General features: G+C 42.2%; 1 protein-coding gene across 1 annotated transcript; it reads right to left on the reverse strand.

The window, feature by feature from the left end:
* Positions 1–345: 345 nt before the first annotated feature.
* Positions 346–20,763, reverse strand: LOC146571406 (LIM/homeobox protein LMX-1.2-like). The gene is made up of 7 exons (XM_085281285.1): positions 20,498–20,763; positions 19,416–19,602; positions 6,240–6,472; positions 5,888–6,063; positions 4,902–4,979; positions 2,163–2,229; positions 346–713 (listed from the first exon to the last, which is right to left on the reverse strand). Exons 1-7 carry the CDS (start codon positions 20,613–20,615, stop codon positions 490–492), a joined length of 1,083 nt encoding a protein of 360 aa, XP_085137411.1. The 5' UTR covers positions 20,616–20,763; the 3' UTR covers positions 346–489.
* Between the last annotated feature and the right edge of the window lie 2,247 nt (positions 20,764–23,010).

A 23,010-nucleotide genomic window follows, 5' to 3' on the forward strand; every position in this document is an offset into this window, starting at 1 on the left:
AGGAGGAACCCAGGACCCATTGTACTAACGTAGGGGCTGACAGTGGGTCTAAGGATTTCATCCTGATACCTAATAGTGGCATTGCTTAGCCAATAGAGGTGTGATAACATGAATATGCCTTCCTGGACCATCACTGACCCACCAGTAAACCAGTCATTCTTAGCCAGTCATCTCATTTCAGCCAGCTAGTAAAATTACACATACACGGCTATGAACTAACACTTTCAATACTATTACATTTTGCTATGAAACAGGACTCAACTAGTTATTATCTTAATTAACCGCCTGTCCACCAAAAAGAAAATAGCTTAAAAGGCAATCCCACTGCAACAAAACAACTTTTGAGAAACAAAGGAGTCCAGTATCTGCTTTAGGTGCGCCTTTCCTTGGATAGAGGTTAGTCTGGTGTATTTGGTCGGCCTTGGTCATATTTAGTTGCTTGCTGTTTTGTGTCTTATGGCCAAGTAGACTCTGTGCCTTTTGTCTGCACTATTGTGGGCTCACCGTCCACAGCCTGGTAGGAGGTATGGTGGGCTGAGAAGAACTGAAACTGATGATGTGTCTTAAGAAGTATGAGCTTTGCATGGAGTGAAGACAGTCAATGGTGTTCCCCACCCTTTCATGTAAAGAGGCTTCATCTGGAGTGGCCATGAAGCAATCATTTAGACTTGTCAGAGAGGTCTCACTGTCAATGTCATGGATGAAGTCAATACCTGTCAAAATTAGAGAAGAAGATATAAAGAAGTAAAAAAAAAGGACCATGTAGAGAGAGTTTAATAATCTTTTATTACAAATTATACATAACCTGAGCCGCTGCTAACAAAGTTCTGTTATTATCAATGTTCTATTTAAAATATAGGTTGGAAAAAGTGCAGGGAATTGTTCAACTTATTTAGAAAGACAAACAAAAGAAACCAGAAGTAAGAGATTAACTGAACATCTTCTCAAACCTTTATCTTGTAAACGTCCATTTTATTTCTTTAAGTTACCAGTTGGTTATATTCACTTTCTACCTCCTTAGTTACTACTACTACCTCAGTTAACACCAAAAGTTTTTTGCTGTTCTTTGACTACTTGTTTAGACTTGTATTTATCTTCAGAAATTAGTATATCACTGTGTCAGCTCAGGTTGAGCAGTCTGGAGAGAAAGAGGCACAGCTGAGATGGTTTGGGTTTGTGAAAAGGATAGTGGATATATTGCGCAAAGGATGCTGAATATAGAAGTGCCAGACATATTGAAAAGACATGTAAATATTGTATATCGTATAGAGGTTAATACACAAATAAAATTGTCAGTTTAGATCTGACATTTTATCCTGATATTATACAACACAATGACAGTATTTTCTGTTTGTTTGAAGTAGCTGTTTCTTTCATTTTCCTTTTCTATTTTATTGATCTATTCTCCTGCAGGACTTAAGCAGCACACCAATGTTAAAATGTTCTTGTACAACAACGTGTCTTACATAGAAACAAATAAATCATCATTATCATTGGCTGTTTGATCTTAAAGATGTCTCACCTAACATTTCATTTGCTAATCTCACCTTCAAACAACCGGCTGCTTGCTGCTGGGTTGCTTAGTTCGTTTGGTTAACAGCAGCGGCTTCGACTCTAATAAACCCTGTTGCCATGCCAATATTGACATGCTGGAAGTCCCTGAACAGACAGAAGCAGTGCTTGCCAAACCAGTGAGACACTTATCTAAACTGTCTGTTCATATCCACTGTGAGACCACAGTGGCAATAAGCCCACTAGCCATGTGGAACTATATTGCAGAGAGAATCTCAGCTCCGCTTTATAGCTCTGCTGTTGAAAAACCCATATTTACCAGCAGAGATGAAATTCTGGTTTCACAATATGGGGCGTGCTAAAAACTACAAAACTGGGAGTGTTTGCTGAGTGACTTTACTCTTTTTATTGTTCCAATAAAAAATTTAATATTTCAAGCTGTCTCTCCAAATTATTGATAAATCACCTAGCTTTCTGGAATCGCTGTTATTAGAATTCTAAAGGACAGATTGTAATGACAGTTACATTTCTAATGTTCTTCTGCCCCACTGACGCAGAAGGACGTCAGTGGTGGCGCGTTTCATTTTGCTACATTAGAGAAAAGTAGCAAAAAAAAGGAACTGGAAATGCAAACAAAGATAAATCCTTACCTTGGCCTAGCCTTTGGCTGTTGTGTTGCTCCTGCTGTTGCTGTTGTCTGCGGGCTAACTTCTTCATCTGCAAATAAATAAATAGCAAACAGTTTGATACATGACTGACAGGCAAACAAGCAGACACACACACACAACCAAAAACACACATGCAATACTGTGCAAAGTCTTGTGCTGTTTCTTTATATTGTGGTTCTAAGGACCAGTAATTTTTCTAAGCAATGTTCTTAAGGTCTTTCAAAGATATTTTTTGGACATAGTTAGCACTTTAGGTACTTTGTTACTTGCAGCTCATAACTGCAACAAATAATTAGCTCCCACTTATCACAAGTGTTTTCAGGAAAAGGTTTGTATTGTATTGTATTGCCAAATGGATTGAGCAGTTGCCCGGGTATGAGTGTGGGGCAGCATTACAGCATACAGTAAAGAGGACTGTGTCATGTGAAGCAGGGCCACATAGGAGCTTGATAAGACCACTAAAGCAGACAGCCATAGAGACAAAACACAGAGGTGACTCTTGGACTTCCTTTCCTGGGCGGTCCTCATGTGAGCTAATTTCTGTTTTGAAGCTTTATTTTCATGTATGCACATGTTTCAATAAATCACGGCTCCTATTTATCATTTTGTAGCAAAATGTAAAGAAATCAGAGGTAGTTTAAGACTTTTACACAATATTGTACCAATGTATCGGTTAATATGTACAAATAGATTAAATACAAATAGGAATAAATAAGTGGAGACGGCAAAAAATTGAAGTGTTAAATAGATTTATGTGCAAAAGAGCTATGAGCTCATGAGATGACCTGATGTGCAAAAATTATTATTACTAGTTAAAATAGGTCAGCTGTTCAAGAGTCTGATAGCAGTGGGGAAGAAGGAGTTGTTGAGTCGGGATCTTCTAGAGTTCACACTTCTAAACCTTTGTCCCGAGGGCAGAAGTGTGAACAGTCCGTGTTGGGGGTGTGTGGGGTCTTTGAGGATGGAGGCAGCTCTCTTCTGGACTCTGCGATGGTAGATGCTCTGCAGAGAGGGCAGCGGAGTCCTGGTGATCTTCTCTGCAGCTGCTATCACTCTCTGCAGGTCCATAGCAGTAGTGCTGCCGTACCATGCAGTGATGCAGCTGGTCAGGGTGCTCTCCACAATGCAGCTGTAGAACCTGCCAAGGATCTTGGCCAACATACCAAATTTCCTCAGCCTCCTCAGGAAATACAGCCACTGCTGAGCCTTCTTGACCAGCTTTGCGGTGTTCAGTGTCCAGGTGAGGTCCTCTGTGATGTAGACGCCCAGGTATCTAAAGCTGCTCACCCTCTCCACTTCCACACACAAAGTGAGTGACAGTGACAGTATTGAAGGCGGAGCTGTAATCAACAAAAAGTACCGTGATGTATGAGCCTTTGTTGCTGTAGGCTTTATCCAGTGTATTTTTCCACCTTGTTGCACAATCAAATACTGTTCAAACCTGGGGAAATCTGGCCAGGATTTCTGTTGACTGCTTACAGCTCATCCATGGTTGAGTTAGCATTAGCATCGGGTGGTACATACACGGCCGTTACCATGATGACAGTAAACTCATAAGGTATGTAGATAGGTCTGCATTTAACAGTCAAATATTCCAAATCAGAACACTGGCTGTCTACAGTCTTTTGTCTCTTTAGACCAGCTGTCATTGATCTAGATGCATAAACCCCCAATGTTGGTGAAGCAAATACTCGGGAGCGGTGGCTTAAATGTTTTTTTCTTTAACCATGCTACTGGGCCCACCCTGCAGCCTCGCTTTTGCCTCCTTTGTTTACACTTCCCTTTGGGCTTGCTGCAGGCCTGGAGTTCTTATTATGTTCTCCGGAATCCTGTGGAAGTGGTGATAGTCTAACATAGTGTTCCTTGCACAGTGTAATCCCAAACTCAGAAGGTCCTGAGTAGATACTACTCGCCATACAGTAGTAAAAAACACATACATCCACACATATACATGTAAAAAATCTAGAAAAGCAAGCACCGAATGTGGAGAGCAGTAAGCCACTGTGTCTATGTGTGTGTCGATGTCTTGTGGAAGGAGGGAACCTAACATGCATGTCTGTGGAAACCCGGAGTACCTCGAGAGAACCCACAAGGGCACAAGGAGAAGATGCACACTAATTCATATGCTACAGAAGAAAGCTTTGAAATTTTTAAAAGCTTCTAGGTTATTGGGAACCAGATGACAGACTATTCATCATGCTAGAATTTTTAAAACACTATGTTGTTTTTTTAATTTACAAAGAAGAAATTAGTAGACATGCAAGAGCAATGAATGGCTGTTAAATTAAACGGCATGATTATGATATATTTTAGACTTGAGCAAGTATTGCATCAGACCGATGATGGACAATAGTAAAATCCCTGTAGCTAGTGAGACTATGATGAGTTTATTCTCTCAAATGCCACCAAGCCAGACAAATTAGATTAGAAACTCTCAGTACACTGAAGCTTGACTGATGAAAAACTGATTACATAACTAAGGACTTTTGGGAATAAACAGTAAGGGCCCATTGTCAGAGGATGCAATGTGGGGGGCCATCAGCGACTAAGACTTCTGTGAAACACCTAAAGGCTCATTTTAACTATCTTTGCTTAGAAGAAGCAATTTAAAAATTGTAACTGTAGTTCAACAATGTGAATGCTTAGAAGTTACAACCACAAAATTATGAAACTAGGTTATAAATGTATAAATGCTTATAGCTTTGGGGATGTGCTCCTTACCTTTGCTCTCTGGTTCTGGAACCAGACTTGGACCACACGAACACTAAGTCCAGTCTCTGCAGCCAGGGTCTCTCTTACCTGTAAATCACAGCACAATTAAATTTTATTATTATTATTATTATTATTATTATTATTGTTGTTGTTGTTGTTGTTGTTGTTATTATTATTTTTTTATTATTATTAATAAAAATAATATTAATAAAACAATTAATACTATTAGTATTCTTACTTTTTTATTATAACAAATACATTAAAAAAACCCAACATGCTTCCATTAAACAAACTCTTCTGGGCTAGTTTTTATTAGCTTTAAATTCTACTACCCTCAGTGTCACCCTTGATAGAGGACAAATGTAGACACACCAGCTCAGAAGTATAAATAAAAACACACACATATATACAACAACATAATCTATTACAATGTAGGCTCTACAGAGTTTCAACCCTCAAGCGTCGATGCAGGACTGACAAAACCCTATTTTAAAAGAAAAGAAAAGAAAATGACAAAATGTTGCTTGGAAATAAGATAATTTTCATGACAACATAAGTAAGGTTTTGTGCTTAAACATATTAATTTTCTTTGCATATATGTGTTAATAAGTTTAATGAAGTCTCAACTGTTAATTCATTCAACTCCTCATTTTAAATTTGGGTTGTTAAAGCTAGAGGAACTAATTTTTAAGTTTCAGTGTTAAAATAATTTTAAATATTTGCTTGGCTGGTTGTCTTGGGGCCTTTTCCTTCATATTTAAACTGCTACTTTTATTAAGAACATAATACTGTTTTTCTACTATGACTTCTTAGTCATAGTAGAAAAATAGACTTGAGGAGACTGCTGTTAAGCATTGATGCTATATAAACGAAATGATACTGAATTCAAATGTAATGTAAGAAATGAAATGCAATGTAATTGTAGTACTTGATATGTGGTTTTTGACTCAAATATACCAGTATACAATTATAATATACTCTATACCTCTACTCACCTTTCTGCAGGGTTTGGAAGAAACCTCAAAAGAGGCCTTAAAGGCTCTCTGCTGCGGGGTGGTCAGGATGGTGCGTGGGCGTTTGGGCCTTAGGGGTTCTTTGCTGTCACTGCTGCATTTCCTGACTGATAGGGTTTTTTCTGATTTCACATCCTCGTCCTCATCCTCATTCTTATCTGTCACCAGACACAAATAATTCCATTAATCCCTTTGTTTAATTGTTGCTGCAGATTTGACCTGAGTTCAGTTTTTTGCATTGCATGGGAATTTTCCATTTCTAGATAAAGTCATCAATTAGGTACGTTCCTTTTGATTCAGTTCTTTTCTTTAATAATCTGTTATAAAATATTACCTGAGTCTGTGATGTCTGTACTGAGTGTACTGAGCAGGGCCCTCTCTCTCTCATAGTCAGTCTTGCACAGCAGCTGACCTTTTTTCAGTACAAACTCATCTCCTTTACACAGCTGGCGCTGGCAGACACAGCAGCAGAAGCAGCTGAGATGGTAAACACTGTCCAGAGCTCGCATAACAAACTCTGTGGGCGCTATCTTTCCAAGACAGTTGCTGCACTCCACAGCAAACAACCTGAGCACAAGGGGAAGGAAGAACAGTGTTATTGATGCAGCATTTTTAGGGAAAATTGTGTTTGACATATTTTCCTTGCAATTGAATCATTCTAGCAGTTATGTTTCTCCTCCAACAGAGTGCGGAGGAGGAGCAATGAGATAACACAAACACAAAAGCTACCAAGCTAAATCTAATAAAAGTTGTTTTGCCTTCTGACCATAATTCAACACATTTTGCTGCTCAAATTGAAATTCGGGTGAAAAATTATTTGTCACACTGAAAAACCTGATAGTTTCACCGATTATTTTCATTTGAATGGGTTTACAAACTGGCGTACTCAAACAACAGTTTTCAACAGTATTTAAACACAAGAGGCTTCTCTTTAAAATGTCTTCTTTCTACAGTTTTCTCACCATCCCATTACCACTGAAGTGTAAAGTTATTTATCAATTTACAGGATCTCTGTGGCTTTTAAATCACAAAACACTAAGTTTGGTGGATAATTTTCCAGAAATTGTTACTTTAATTAAGGTACCAAAGTAACACCTAGATTAAAAAAAACTGAATCTAGTTTTGGTGTTACTTTTCTGTTACTTTTAGCCACAGCTAACTTTTGTCACAGGAAGCGTCGGTTACCTTTGATTCCACTGAATCACAACCAAGTCTAAATTTCATGGGTGTGTTCATGTCCTGCTAACAATAACTGGAGCTTGCCAATCTTAGAGGCCAGTAGTTTTGTCTTTCTTTTGGTTGTTTCTCTATGAGCCTCTGGTCTAATGGAAAACTGATTAGACCAGAGGAGACTAGTGTGCTATACAAGTTGCTGTAGGATCTGGTATCACTGCTCTGAGAGACGGTTTTTGTACAATGACAATAAAGGGCTAGTCTGTTCTAGTTACCATTGGTATCTTTGTGGTAACAGCACATGAGCTTCTGGACTGGTTCTTATACAACTTGCCTCATTCACCCGTGTCTGTGTGTGTGTGTGTGTGTGTGTGTGTGTGTGTGTGTGTGTGTGTGTGTGGGAGGGGGGGGGCATGCAAGAACTGAATCTTGGAAAAGAGTTAAAGAGTGGGAGAGGAGGAAAGAGGTAGCATTAGGCAGGTACACAAGAGTTTGGACAGCTGCACTGTTCCTTTCTACTGACACTATCCTTCTCTGTTCAATAGTTTTTTCTCCCATTCCCCATATCTCATTGATCTTCTCTTTCAACCTTTGTCTTACCATCTGTCAATTCAGAAAGTGAGAAGAACATTTGCCATCAAGGCTCTTTAAAAAAAAAAAAGATGGACAGAGTATATAAAGTATAAGACATTGCCTAGTAAAATTAACAAATAAAAATACACCACAATCTGGTTCAAATCACTGTAATTGCAATGTATGCTCATAATAGAGTTGTGTAACAGAACCACGACAGGCCCGACGACGAGTTCATGGTTTTCAGCATTTCTTTATTTAACACTTTTATTCTCCTGGTCGCTGTACAACAACAGTCGGCTGCAGCTCCGCCGCTCACAGCCCGACACATATCAACAACAACAACATAACAGACAGCACAGCTTTTTATGCCGGCAGAGGCGTGATTGCAGATGCCATGCAATTGCATCCATCTCCCCTGCAACAACACCTCAGACCACGCACTGCCGAAGTTGATACACTCCTCATTAAATGGATATAAGCACTAACCCCATGGTGTGAAGGGATAACTAAGAGGGATAGAAAGAGTTGAGTGAAGGTAAATTGCTACATGCTTACAGAACACACTATCAGACAGGAAGGGCTGCTTGCCCTTGGGTGTATGATAACAGGGTGCTCATTTTCATGCATGAAAATAAAACATCCCTGGTAACAACTGTAAGGTAAGGAGGGTTTTTTTTTCATACAGGACAAGATCCCTGACTGGAGGTTAATGACTGCTGTCATGTGGAAGGACCCCAAGGAGAACAAATCAAGTCTAAACCATGGCACCTCCCCATCAATAGCCAATCAAAATTATTTCCGGTTGTCATGTGTCTAATACAGTCCTTGCGGTGACACCGCCCCTCTTGGACTGAGATCGCCCACCCCTGGTCTAATATATGCTTTGAATTATGAACTGTGCTTCACTTCTCCACGTGCAGACTGCCTGACATTGAGAAGTCCACAGCTGTGCAAGCCAAATCTTTAACTGCCTGATAATTGCTAGATTGTCTCCTGAACTACTCTCAGCAAAAAAACGAACACAACACCTTGATTCACTGAGTTATCAATAGTGTGAGCAGTTACACAACTCACTAAGAATGTTTGCAATGCTGTTAACAGATAAATTTGCATAAGTAAAGGAAATTAAAATTCAATTGAGTTCAATTTTATTTATATAGCGCCAAATCACAACAACAGTCGCCTCAAGGTGCTTTATATTATAAGGTAGACCCTACAATAATACATACAGAGAAAAAACCCCAACAATCATATGACCCCCTATGAGCAAGCACTTTGTGACAGTGGGGAAATAAAAAATCCCCTTCAACAGGAAGAAACTTCTGGCAGAACCAGGCTCAGTTAGGGGCGGCCATCTGCTGCAACTGGTTGGGGTGAGAGACCACAGCTTCTCTGCAACTTTAAAAAAACAAAACTTTTCAAGCTTGCATAGACTGCAACAGTTTAAATCCTTGTTTATACCTAAACGTGTAATTTTCACAACCTTTTGTTTTTCAGTTGTTGTGGGCTTTCATATATGCTGTAAACAAAGTGTACTAAAGTAAAATAAAAGCCTGGAAAGAAATGTGTGGAAAATACAGTGTAAGAAGGGTTGGTTAGACTAGTCTACATCCCTAATAATTGTGAATGAAGGGGAAATATTATTTATTCTTTCCTCTGAAATACCCCAAAGATACTCATTGCATTAAAATAAATAAATAAACAACTTTAAAAACATTATATACTGTTTCGCCTTGCCAAGTATCATCAGGAATCAGTAAGTATGTTTAGGCACTCGAAAAATAAGTCCCATGGTGTATTATACAGTGCAATGTGTCATCTTTGAAAGGCAGAGTGAAAACGTCTTTCTCTTTGCAAGCTTTTAGTTAGATTTAGAGGCAGGCAAAAGCAAAGGGTTCATTTTTTTTTATACCAAAACACTTTGAGTCTGTGTCATATATGGAATATAAAAATTATTTTTAAGATCCATATTGTGAGAATCACACATTTACTTTTGTTTAATATTATACAGAAATGACAAAAGGGTTTTTCCACTACTCCTACTCCCTTTTTTCACCGATAGCTCTACTGATAGCTGAGATCATTACCATGCTAAAAACATGTTGAAGTGAGTTTCTAGAGAATCTCTAGGCTTTACTATGAATTTTTGAGCTTTCGCTGAACAAACAGCAAATCCATTCTCTGAATACTGATTTTATTTTCCCTGCCTCCTTCATAGACATCTTTTGATTACTCTGGCTAATTAAAAGTCCATCAAGCTGCCACCCAAAGCCACCACCCACTCATCCACCCAACCTCCTCTTTTAGGTCACCCAGCTCCATGAAGAGGGAGAACAAACAAGACAATAGTGAAGGAACACACACAGTCTGTTTTTACTGCTTCATTCTTTTTCCTCTCCTCTTATCCTCTTTAATCCTGTACCTCTTTATGCTTATTAAGCTGCTGGAAGCATAGGGCACAGGTCCAATGGGTTAAAGCTCCACCAAAGAGTTGACTCTAGCACTGAAAGGCCACAAAGAACTGAAGAGGACTTTGCGTGATTGCACTAATGGTAGTTTTCTATGTTTATAATTCCCTCTATCTATCTATCTATCTATCTATCTATCTATTTTTATTTCATTTTATTATTCACATTATTATCTGATTCAGTATTATGCCAGAGCTGACAGTGGGTTAGAGCCAGGTTGGTGAAAGATGGAAGGAAGAAGAATAGAAAACGAAATTGAACAGAACCCTAAACTGACTCTGGTAGATGTCCCCACCCCAGACAGGGTGTAAAAAGCAGTGGTGTAGGAAGACCCGCCTCATCCCTTCCGTACTTGACAGTGTTCAAGGTCGACTGTTTTGTGCATGTGTTGTATGTGAGTGTATGAGGTGTAAATGAGTATGACTGTGTGAAAACTAGAGTGGTAATAAAATTGAGGGGACAGATGCAACATGAGAATACGATTGCTGGCCTCTCCCTGAAAACCCTCAATGTCTAAGGTGCAGGTAAAATAGCAACGAAGAGGCGACTGGAACTATCTCATCAACCTCATCCACCAACCTCTGGATAACACAACTGCCCCCAAGCCCTAAATGTCAAGGCTCTGTGTGCGGGCAGGCAGAGATGAGGATCCAAATGCAGGACTCGGAAAATGGAATGTAACTCAAAAAACCTCAGCTTTATTGCTGGCAGGAAAACAAACATAAAGTGAGGACGGAACACTGAGACCAAGAACACACAGGCATAAACTGATGGTACGACGCGACACTGAGCATGGGAAAACACAGGGCTTATATACACAGGGTAGTAACGGGGAAATCGGCAACAGGAGGGAGACACAGCTGGGAGAGATCAGGGCTAACGAGACAGGGGGAACAAAGCTGCACATACTAACATCAGACAAGAACAAGAACCTTCAAAGTAAAACAGGAAACAAAACACACTTTACTAAGACACAGACTAGACAGAGACAGACTTTTTTTGCTTGAGGCCCAAGCAAAAAAAACAAAAAAAACAAGGAGCACCAGAGTCCAAAAAACGCAGGAAAGCATATCAAAAACAAAACGAAACCAGAGCTCACCAAGAGTCTACAAAAAGTCCAGGGGGCCGACTGTGCACACGGCAACGGTGGCGACGTGCGAACAGTTCTGGAGGCCGACCGTGCACATGGCGACGGCGGGCAAACAGTTCTGGAGGCCGACCGTGCGGACGGCAACGGCGGCGAGGAAGCAGTTCTGGGGGCCGACCGTGCGGACGGCAACGGCGGCGAGGAAGCAGTTCTGGGGACCGACCGTGCGGACGGCAACGGCGGCGGGAATGCAAGCCTGGAGGCCGGCCACGCGGAAGGCAGTGGCAGCAACAGAAGTCCGGAGGGCGGCCACGGTGGTGATGATGCCCAACAAGCGGCCTGGCAGATGACCGACAATGTGGAGGTGGTAGGAGGGGACCCGAAGGCTGCGTGGCCCCTGCAGCCCCAGGCGAAGCGGAGGTTGGATCAGATGAGGCAGAGGCTGAAGCCGAAGCTGGGCCAGGCGATGCTGAAGCGAATGCGGAGGCTGAACCAGGTGAGGCTGATGCAGAGGCGGGGCCAAACGAAGCTGGTGATGCGGGAGCTGGACCTGACGAGGATGAGGACGCGGGAGCTGGACCAGACGAGGATGAGAACACGGGAGCTGGACCAGACGACGCTGAAGCGGATGCGGAGGCTGGACCCGGCGAAGCGAATGAAGCTGAAGCCGAAGCTGGACCAGGCGAAGCTGAAGCCGGAGCCGGACCAGGCGAAGCTGAAGCCGGAGCCGGACCAGGCGAAGCTGAAGGCGAAGCCGGACCAGGCGAAGCTGAAGCCGGAGCCGGACCAGGCGTGGGTGATGCTGAAGCCGGAGCCGGACCAGGCGAAGCTGAAGCCGGAGCCGGACCAGGCGTGGGTGATGCTGAAGCCGGAGCCGGACCAGGCGTGGGTGATGCTGAAGCCGGAGCCGGACCAGGCGTGGGTGATGCTGAAGCCGGAGCCGAGCCAGGCGACGGCATGGGTGGAGACACGGAGGCTGCAGCTGGTGTGGATGAAGACACGGAGGCTGCAGCTGGCGTGGAAGCTGGAGACGGAGGCGCTGCAGCAGGCGGCGGCATGGATGAAACTGCTGCTGCAAGCGTGGACGAGGCTGCTGGTGGAGCAGCAGGCGGCGGCATGGATGAAACGGCTGCTGCAAGTGTGGACGAGGCTGCTGGTGGAGCAGCTGGTGGCTGGACGGGCTCCTCGGGCCCCCCAGCTGACGAGGAAGGAGGCTGGACGGGCTCCTCGGGCCCCCCAGCTGACGAGGAAGGAGGCTGGACGGGCTCCTCGGGCCCCCCAGCTGACGAGGAAGGAGGCTGGACGGGCTCCTCGGGCCCTCCAGCGAGAACAGTCTCAGGACCAGTGGGCACAGGGGCCCCTGGAACACACAGGACAAAACCAGCAGGCGCACGGGCCTCTGGCAGGGACAGAACGTGGGTGATGCTGAAGCTGGAGCCGGACCAGGCGTGGGTGATGCTGAAGCCGGAGCCGGACCAGGCGAAGCTGAAGCCGGAGCCGGACCAGGCGTGGGTGATGCTGAAGCCGGAGCCGAGCCAGGCGACGGCATGGGTGGAGACACGGAGGCTGCAGCTGGCGTGGATGAAGACACGGAGGCTGCAGCTGGCGTGGAAGCTGGAGATGGAGGCGCTGCAGCGAGAACAGTCTCAGGACCAGTGGGCACAGGGGCCCCTGGAACACACAGGACAAAACCAGCAGGCGCACGGGCCTCTGGCAGGGACAGAACAGGACCAGCAGGCGCACGGGCCTCTGGCAGGGACAGATCAGAACCAGCAGGCGCACGGGCCTCTGGCAAACACATAGAAGACTTCAGCCGCCCAGAGCATTGACTCTGCTCAGGCAGTGACAGCCGGGTGCAGTCCTCAGCTGGGTTCCTAGCCTCCAGGGGTCCAGAGTAGGCTGAGGGCTGAAACTCAGCCTCTGGGGAGGCCCTGGAGCGCGTCACAGTCTCTGAACTGGCCAGCTTTTTAGGAATGATTACATTATCATGAGGTTTGTTGCTCTGCTTAGAACAAACTGATGAAACACAGTTCCTTTTAGATTGATTTGACTGAGCTTGTTGTACCGGGGTAGCAAGTGACACAGGGTGCAGGGCTAGTGGCTGCTGAACAGGAGGCTGAACTGAGGGTGACTGAAACAATGGTTGGGATGATGACGGTGGTGGAATTGGAGACTGAGCTTGAGGCCGGGCGGCTAACTGAGCTTGAGGCCGGGCGGCTAACTGAGCTTGAGGCCGGGCGGCTAACTGAGCTTGAGGCCGGGCGGCTAACTGAGCTTGAGGCGAAAGTGGTGGTGGTGGAGTTGGTGTCTGGGCTACAGGCGGCTTCTGAGCAGGAAACACAGGACACTGAGCTACAGGTGGCTGCTGAGCAGGTGACACTGGAGGAAGCAGACGAGTGGGCCGAAGGGTAGGCTGCCAGCGAGGAACGGCAGCACGGAGGCCCTCCAAGCGCTAGCCGAGTCCCGTCAAAACGGGAGCTGCGCTTCCACGGTGAGTCCACTGGATCCATTACTGGTCGCGTCGTTCTGTCAAGGCTCTGTGTGCGGGCAGGCAGAGATGAGGATCCAAATGCAGGACTCGGAAAATGGAATGTAACTCAAAAAACCTCAGCTTTATTGCTGGCAGGAAAACAAACATAAAGTGAGGACGGAACACTGAGACCAAGAACACACAGGCATAAACTGATGGTACGACGCGACACTGAGCATGGGAAAACACAGGGCTTATATACACAGGGTAGTAACGGGGAAATCGGCAACAGGAGGGAGACACAGCTGGGAGAGATCAGGGCTAACGAGACAGGGGGAACAAAGCTGCACATACTAACATCAGACAAGAACAAGAACCTTCAAAGTAAAACAGGAAACAAAACACACTTTACTAAGACACAGACTAGACAGAGACAGACTTGACACTGACCAAAGGCTACTAAATGATAATCATAATCACAACAGTATCAGATCATAAATCATAATATAGAAAAACACCAAGATAACTGAAACACCAAGTACCAGAGAAACATAAAGGAAAATCCATGATGCAAAAGTACCAAAACATAATGAACTCAAAATACTGGGTCCAACGGACCCAGAACCGTGACACTAAAAAATAAAGTCATTATAGCTCATGTGTCATGTGCTCTCATTACTTTATTATTTATTATTTGTTTCATTAATATAAAAGTAACTAGAACTTAAAACAATCTCCAACCTGAAGTCACATCCCTTCCCAGGAAAACTAAAGGAAGAGGAAAAAGGGAAGTAAAATCTGAAAGGAAACTGTAACGTCTACAACCGACTCCGTGATATAACACACTATTTAGACACCATCTCCAACGGAAGTAACACGATATCGTCCTCTCAAATCCACACACGGTGTGCACACTGCTTTGAAAGGCCCAACAGCTTTGTTTGCTCTCCTCTTTTTCCCCTTTATACGCTGTGCCCACAACTATGAGGAGAAACACCTGCTGTCAGAGGGAGGACAAATCCAACAGAGAAAGGGGAGCGAGAGAAAACCACACACATACAGCACCATTGCTGTAACAGTTGTCAGAGGGATGTGGGGGGGAGGTAGACAACTGTACGTGGAAGGAGAGATTTCTTACACCCCACTGCAAGGTAAGGAAAAGCAAATCCGGAACCAACACCAGCAGCAACCGCCGTCCCCAGTCTGGCTCAACAAGTTCCAACAAGCCCATCTAAATGTCCGGTCATCTTGATGTTACACTGTCACACAAAGATTTTTCTGCTTTAACAGCGCGGCTTGTCATTAATAAAACAGCTGTAGCAGTAAGAAGACAAAGAGGTAATTTCATGACACAAATCAGTACATATTTAAAACACACTTTACCTGAAACACTGCTTTTTGTGTTGTCTGTCTGTCTTTTGTCTCTTTCTAATGTGACAGCGCTGACTGGGCTGTTAAATGGGCGCAAGCTGTATTAAAAACTAACTCATCTCTCTTGTGAGGAGTTTCTTGCTAAGTTCTGCAGTGTTTTTGACAAGGGTTCAAACCTCAATGCCTCTGCTTTTTTCCCTGAGGCCATTTGTCTATTGGTCTTTGGATTCTGGCAGAAGACATGGGATTGGAGTAAAAGGCCCCTCATGGAGCTTTCCTATGCACTTTAAATGATGAACTAAAATCATATCCTCGCTTGAATCCCCGCCCTATAAGTGTTTCCAAGTCACTGCTCTCAATGGAAAAAGACTACTCAACATAACTCACAAAACCCAGCTGGCAACTCCCACTGTGTAAGGCAACCACACAGAACAAATATGCTTCTATCTATTTGTTGCACCACTCGCTCCTCTCGTCCTCGGTCATTCATGGCTAAGAGAGAATAATCTCAACACTAAATAGAGAAAAAAAACCCATTTATTTCTGGTTGGAGCACTCACTGGCATCAATTCTGTTTGAAAAATACTATCCATCATTCTCCTCTTAGCCTCTCCCATCTCCACCTGATCTAAATGGTAAATGGTTAATGGCCTGCATTTAGCGCTTTACTAGTCCCGAAGGACCCCAAAGCGCTTTACACATCCAGGCATTCACCCATTCACACACTGGTGATGGCAAGCTACATTGTAGCCACAGCCACCCTGGGGCGCACTGACAGAGGCGAGGCTGCCGGACACTGGCGCCACCGGTCCCTCTGACCACCACCAGTAGGCAACGGGTGAAGTGTCTTGCCCGATCTAGCTTCAGTACCCCGTGTATCTTGTTTAGATGAAGTATTTTAAAAAAAGCCCTGTCTCTCTTTCTCTTCCTCCTCACAGAATTTACTATCAACTATCAATTTGCTATCAACCTTTATCCTAGTGGACCTTTGCCCACCAGCAGTTTATATAGTTTATCCAAACTGGAAAAAGAAGACATGGAGAAATACATGACAAACTCACTGACTAACATTCTTTCTGTCTTCCAGGCACTTGTCAATGACGCCATTCGGGATATCATCAATCACCTTGTTTTTGCCTACTTGAATTACATCACACAATTCCTTACATGACATTGTGGCTGTGGCTCAGGTGGTAGAGAAGATCAGCTACTGACTGGAAGGTTGGTGGTTTGATCCTTGGCTTCCCCCAGTCTGTATGCCAAATATCCTTGGGAAAGATAGTAACCCCAAGTTAGCTCCATCGGAGCATGAATGAATGTGTGTGAATATTGCTTAGATTGCACTTGTGTATAGAAGAAAGTGCTTGGGTGAATGAGGCATGTTGTATACAGTGCTTGGAGTACTCCAGGAGAGAAGAAAAGCGCTATCAGTCCATTTACCTTGTGTTCGTTTGTCTTATAGTCAAGCATCTCAGTCATCACTGATGCCGAGTTGTAGATCACCTGCTTGGTTTCGGTGATGATCGCAGTAGAGATTGTTTATAGTGCTGTAGTCACATCTTGTAGAAGACCTTCAGATGATATGGTGACCTTCAGAGTGGACAATGGTGCTTTAAGAGGAGCAGACAGGCCCAAAGAAAATCCCATATAGAGATAATGTGACAGTAAGTCAGCCCGCTATCAGTGTGCTGCTCCTGTCTGGAAGACGCCTCAATACAACAGGCAAGACCACCAAGCTGCAGGATTCCACCTCCAGCAACACAACAAATAGTGGGAGTAACACACACATTTAATGAAAGCTCTTAAAACATGTGGTTATCCCAATTGGGCTTTCATCAAATCAACAAAGATGAATAAAAAAGAAGGTCAGACACCAACTAGCGAGAAACAGAAAGCCAAACAGAACAACATTGCCATGTTTTGCTTAGCAGATAAACTCAGGAGAATTTTCTTAAAGCATGACATCCCTGTGCACTTCCCACCCAGTGACAGCCTCAGACAAAAATTGGTTCATCCCAAGGACAAAACTCCCAAAGACAAGCTAAACAACATAGTGTCTGCGTTGAAGTGCAGCAAGTAGTGCTCAGACCTCTATATTGCAATGAGCCACACTATAAATACATGGCACAGCATAAAAGAGCCACCTCGACAGGACATGACTCAACTGTCCATCTGCATTTAAACAATAAAATTTAATTTTTCAAGGATACCGATGTTCAAATTTTGGACAGAAAAGACAAATGGTTTGAAAGAGGAGTAAAGTAAGCCATTTATGTCCAGTGTGAATTCCCATTTTTGAACAGAGGGCTTACGACAACAACTGTCTGTCACTACAATGCGATTTTGAGATCTTTTCCCAGCCACCCTAATGTCCACTCACATCTTGCGTTAGGTGATCTCAAGGGCATATGATAGGGTGAGGCAAGGCAGTGGTTTCACCTGAAACCTCTGCTGATAATGACCCACACCCCTTTTCACACCTATTTGCATGTGATGAGGCACATGATCAATAGTGGGTCAACAATGCTCTCAAGGGACAGTCCCCACTTGGGTTTATTATAATGCTCTATTGAAACTCTTACAGTCAGTGCGATTACTGGCTCTTGTATGTTCAGTAAAAAATCCTGAAAATAGTTTTGTGATACATGCCACCAGCAGGTTTCCAACAACATTCAGCTCTTTTACCCATTTTGAGTGGCTTCAACAAAAATACATTATTTTCACTATGAAAATGAACAATGGTTGTGCAACTAATTATTAATTATTTATCAAATGTGTAGCCTATATGCTGTCTTTAAAGTATTAAAAAATAAAACAAAGGAAAAAATGGTATCAATTAAAATGTGTTTCATAGCCTACATCTGTCACCTGATGCCTTATCCTCTTAATTTTGTTGAACCTTAATAGCAATGTTAGTAGAAATGCATCAAAGGCTAGTTTTGAGTGGCCCCAGGTCTGGATTCCAAAAGAAAAAGTAACAGAGGAAAATAATACAGTTTATTTAAAATTGTCTTTGTTTGGTATGCTTAACCTGTTGTGAGAAGTTGCAAACAACAACAAATACATTAATTCATTAATTGAAAAAAGAAAATTGTGGAAAGACATTTCAGAGAAACCACGCTTCATTTGGTGAGAACCGTCCATGTGCAGATAAAAGAAACAGAGCAAATTCACAACTGGTGAGCAGTTCGATCTTTATGTCATCTTAGAAAAGACACTTAGACTGCCATTTGCTTTAGACGGGTGGTGCACGAAGACATTCACAGTAAGGTGTTCAAGTAATTGATTGATTGATTGATTGATTGATCATTTATTTCAAGCATGTCTGATATGAGGTTTCCAACTGATTTTATTGTCAAGTATCAATGCTAAGAAATCTCCTATATATATATATGTGTGTATGTCTAGTGCATTTGTTATTGCTTCAGTTGCTTCAGTTATTGCCAGTGAAGTTGAGCTCTTTACTCTGAATCCATGAATCCTTACTTCATAGATACCATCAAAGATGGGCTATGACATCTGCAGCAAATTGTCCCAATAAGCTACTTTCAATATGATTAATTTACACAGATGACAGAGTAGTGGCTCCATAGGTTTACTAATACCTCAGGTTTACAGATTTACCTCACAATCAGAAGATCCCCAGTTTGATCCCTGTAAGAGACACAAATCCCTTTGTGGGCAGGGTAAGTGGCATTTCTAGACAAGAGTAGAGGCACCTGATTAAACTGTGTTATCTTCCTTTAAGGCAGCTCCATACAGACGTTTTATGATGAAAGTTTCTAAATAATGAATCTTTTGATAACAAAGATTACAGACCCCTATGATAACACGCATCAATTTCTTCTTTTATTTTCTATCTTCCAAATAAGGTAATAACTAAACTTTAATTTCTAACTCCTTAAAAGAACGTTTACATCAATGCACCACAGTGGATACTTAGAACTGTATTAAAGAGATTTCTGGGATGCCAGTAGCTCCATTTAAAATAAAATTACTGGAAGCATTACAATTAATTATGGAATTGTTAAATTTTAATATTTATTATTTTATGAATCAAGAATAAACGCCTTTCAAAAACAAATAAATAAGACATCTTTTAGGAGTCAAGGTGCATATGGAAAAATGTAACCCGTAAAAAATAAACAGAAAAGCACTTTCTTCTTTTCACGCACTAACCAATGTGCTAGGACTAAACAACAACAAAAAAGCCAGATTATAAAACGTGCTCAAGGTTAAATTTGCATAAAAAGCGCCTTCAAATAAACAAAAACAACCCAATTTATACTCTTTTCTTTTACTTTGAGCCACTGGCTGACTGGGCCCACAGAGGCCAAGTCCATGGATACAGAGAAGCGTTCTTACTGTTGGTAGTCGCTCTTGCAGTACGGCTTTGTGTCTCTGAAGTAGCAGGTGTCGGTGAGCGGTTGCTGGCACGCAGCGCACTGAAGGCACTTCTGGTGCCAGGACGCGCCATTGACCCTCATCAGGAAACGGTCTGAAATGATCTGCGCGCAGCCCTCACACACGGCCTGCTGTCGAAAGTCAGCGCCTGATTGACAACAGAACAGACATGAGCGGCGTGAACGAGAAGGCTACAGCTGATGTAAAAGGTGAGAATGCTCCCAAAACTGCGACTGTGATTTGCACATAGCCCTGTAACTCGGGAATATGAATTATTTGTTAACTGTCCAAGTCATCCAAATAAAGCGCTACCCAGACGAACCTGCATGTCACAAAGCTCTTGCTGGAATATAGAGGTCATCATGTACGCACACAAAAAATATATGTCCATTTTACTGGAAAAAATCTGCAAACCTGGTAACAAAAAAATAAATTCACTTTTTTTTTTGCGAATACATAAAAAATGAATTTCTTCTCTTGTTTATTTATACGTTTTCCCTAGAATGGTTCGTTTCAGTAAATCAAGAGAATCGCCTGAGTGAATAAAGAGGACAGAACCTGCTGGGGTTATATATTCGTATTAAACACTACTTATATTTTTATAACGACTAAAGAATTCTCTTAGAGGTTTATTGAGAAAACTAGTGGGAGAGTTTCAGTGTTGTACGCCATAAATGAACACAGGGATTATTCATATCTCTTTAAACCGAAACATAATTTTGAAAACAACAACATAAAACATAACTAAATAAAATAAACAACAAGACTACACAAAACTGCCCCAGAAGCATGAAATATAACAACGTAATTTGAAAGACTTTTTATGTTAGAAATTATGCGTCGTAGCAGCAAACATGTTTCATAAAATCAAGTGGGGAACATGTAGCCATAATAATATCATAAAAATATCAAACTGAAAACACAGTCTCGAACCTGGACAGACACAGAAACAAAGGCGTTGCAAAATTAGCTTACACTCTTCCAAACCTGTCAGGAGATGGGAAAGCCGACCATCCCGTTGTGCAGGCAAAAAAGAAACTCACCGATCTTACCATCCAAAGAACTGGTATCGCTCCGCAGTTGATCCTTCATTTTAAAGTCATTCAACATCTTTAAATAGGTAGTGGAGTTAGCCTTGCTGTTCGACTCGCGCTTCTCCATATAATAGCTACACTTGTTGCAATTCCCATAAGCCGTGAGATCCAGGCCTGTGGCTCGTTTTTCACATCTACAGTCTCTGCTGCCTGAGAGTAAAATATGGGCAAAATCAAGAGCACATAAATGGTCGCAAAGATGAAACCTTCAACAAGTTTCCCCCTCTTGTAAGTCAAGAGGTCTGCACTGAAACTCTCAAGCACCCCTGAACTTGATATCTCAGCCGTGATCTCTCTATACAGCTGGGCAACGGCAGAGATATGAAGCCTACCCATGCTCTCCGGCACAGCATTTTCTTGGCACTGCTGTGGATAGATCCGCCTGCACACAATGGAAGGAAAGAACAATCCTTTCCAAACTGTGTTGTTTATATGCGACAACTGTATCAGTCGGCAGACACCCCACATATGGTGGTGGCCACAAAAAATGAATTAGTTTGCGTTAATTGTTTACAAACGAATTAAACTCAAAATACAAATAATAGACGGGGCATCGTGACACTCATTTATAATATGTGCAGTTTAACACAACCATATATCTCTCTTTCTCTCGCTCTTGCTTACAATCAAGCTTTCAAAGTAAATACGAGTAACTACATACATGCAACAATAAATATAATAATATATTTATATTATAAATATAATATAAAAATAATATAAATAAAAATACTCCTAGCTGGTGTTATCAACTTGCAATATAAAAACAGAGACAATATCAAAAATATTTTTGCAATACTAAAATTGAATGAAAATGCTAACTTGACAAAACTGAGTCTACAACCCGAGTAACATAACGACTACAATTTTTATCTGAAACTATTTCTTATCCATATTATTAAATATGCAAAATTGGCGTTTAGTGCCCTGTCACGTGACAGCTCTAAACGTCTCCATGCCTAATGGTAATCTATTCACGTGAAAGACAGGTTTGGAGCAGATTGTCAGGATGAATTCTCTTTAAATCTGTGTAGCCTGATGCCCCATAAATCCACAGCCTGCTCTCAAAAACACGCACACGTTCACTTTTGTTTGGCATATGAAATACATCTCACCAATAGTCATATAACGTCGCATATTGTCATACATGCAAACTATGTGAGGCGCAGTAAAGAACGATTTGTGTCAGCTGTGTGCGATTTTGTTCGCACAGCCCTCACTGTCACATGTGGAAAGCGTCAGGATATTTGAAGAGCAGGAGGAAGCTTTCACTATCGGGGAAAAATCATTTTGACAAATGAAGGATGTGAGCAGGTCAGGCTTGATACTGAGCCTCAGCACGGCGGAGGATTAATTAAAATAAGACAATTTTAGTAAAATATTACTGAAATAAACAAGCACCGACCAAATAAAACTTTCCGAGGCAGAGGTGCCGCCAGGAATTTGGGACCCCGTGAAAAAAAATACAACATTGGGCTCCACCACTTAATATTGTAAACCATGCCATCTTAAAAATGTTGTTGTTCAGCTGTGCAGACATAGATCAACATTCTGTACAGATTAATAGATTTTTTTAAATTCATGCAAGGTTCATGAGATATGTGCAACTAATTTCTTACATTTTATATATATATATATATATATATACACACACACACACACACACACACACACATCTCATCCACAGGCTCACTGGAGCTTATCCTGGCTACCGAAGGGCAAGAGGCGGGGTACGCAGGTCACCAGTCTGATGCAGGACTATCACATAGAGACAGCTATGGACAATTTAGAACAACCAAATAATCTGTGTGGGAATGTTAATTTGGTAGAGATCACCACCTCTGGTCCTTGGATTCCATTGTCCAACAGATATTAGATTTTTCCCTTCTGTAACACACCTGAATAAAACTAGGTGGTTCTTTAACATCTTGTCATGTTCTGTGCATCCCTGTTAACTACCCATAAATTTACCTCAAAAATTGCAATGCACCCTCTCCATCAACAAACACACATCACATACTAAATAAATAACCTGACATATAAAGAAAAATGTTTAGCATCAAAATTGATAGTGCCTTTCCATTGATTTTTCATTTAATTGCTAACCTGGTAAGTAGCGATGGTGTGATGAAGCCCCATCTCGAATATTTCCGGCCAACTGCTTTGCCAAAAGGCAGGTCCCACAACATCTGACACCAGCTGGTCGTTCGATGTACATCAGCCCGATTTACAGCACGGTATATTACCGCATATGGCAATTTAAGATTAATAACAATCTGAAATGCTGGAAAAATCTTACCATCACATTATTAGGGTGAATAGCTACCATTAAAATTAAAGCCTTACCCCAAATTATTATTTTTCTCAATTATCCCATTCAAACCACATCCATATGGTTTTAGACTCCAACATTATTAAGTTTTACTGGAAAAACAAAAGAGCCCAAATCAGTCTTTTCACTCTTC

Source organism: Mchenga conophoros, linkage group LG7, assembly GCF_057382185.1.
Source record: "Mchenga conophoros isolate Kocher_MC1m ecotype Shallow Benthic linkage group LG7, M_conophoros_male_GT1.1, whole genome shotgun sequence".
Taxonomy (NCBI): domain Eukaryota; kingdom Metazoa; phylum Chordata; class Actinopteri; order Cichliformes; family Cichlidae; genus Mchenga; species Mchenga conophoros.

Coding starts and splice junctions, on each gene's coding strand:
- LOC146571406 (XM_085281285.1), bottom strand. CDS start 20,615: ATGGAGAAGCGCGAGTCGAACAGCAAGGCTAACTCCACTACCTATTTA. Junction 19,603..20,497: donor TTCTTTGGATGGTAAGATCG/GTGAGTTTCTTT, acceptor GTTGTCAATCAG/GCGCTGACTTTCGACAGCAG. Junction 4,980..5,887: donor CTTCCAAACCCTGCAGAAAG/GTGAGTAGAGGT, acceptor TGTGATTTACAG/GTAAGAGAGACCCTGGCTGC.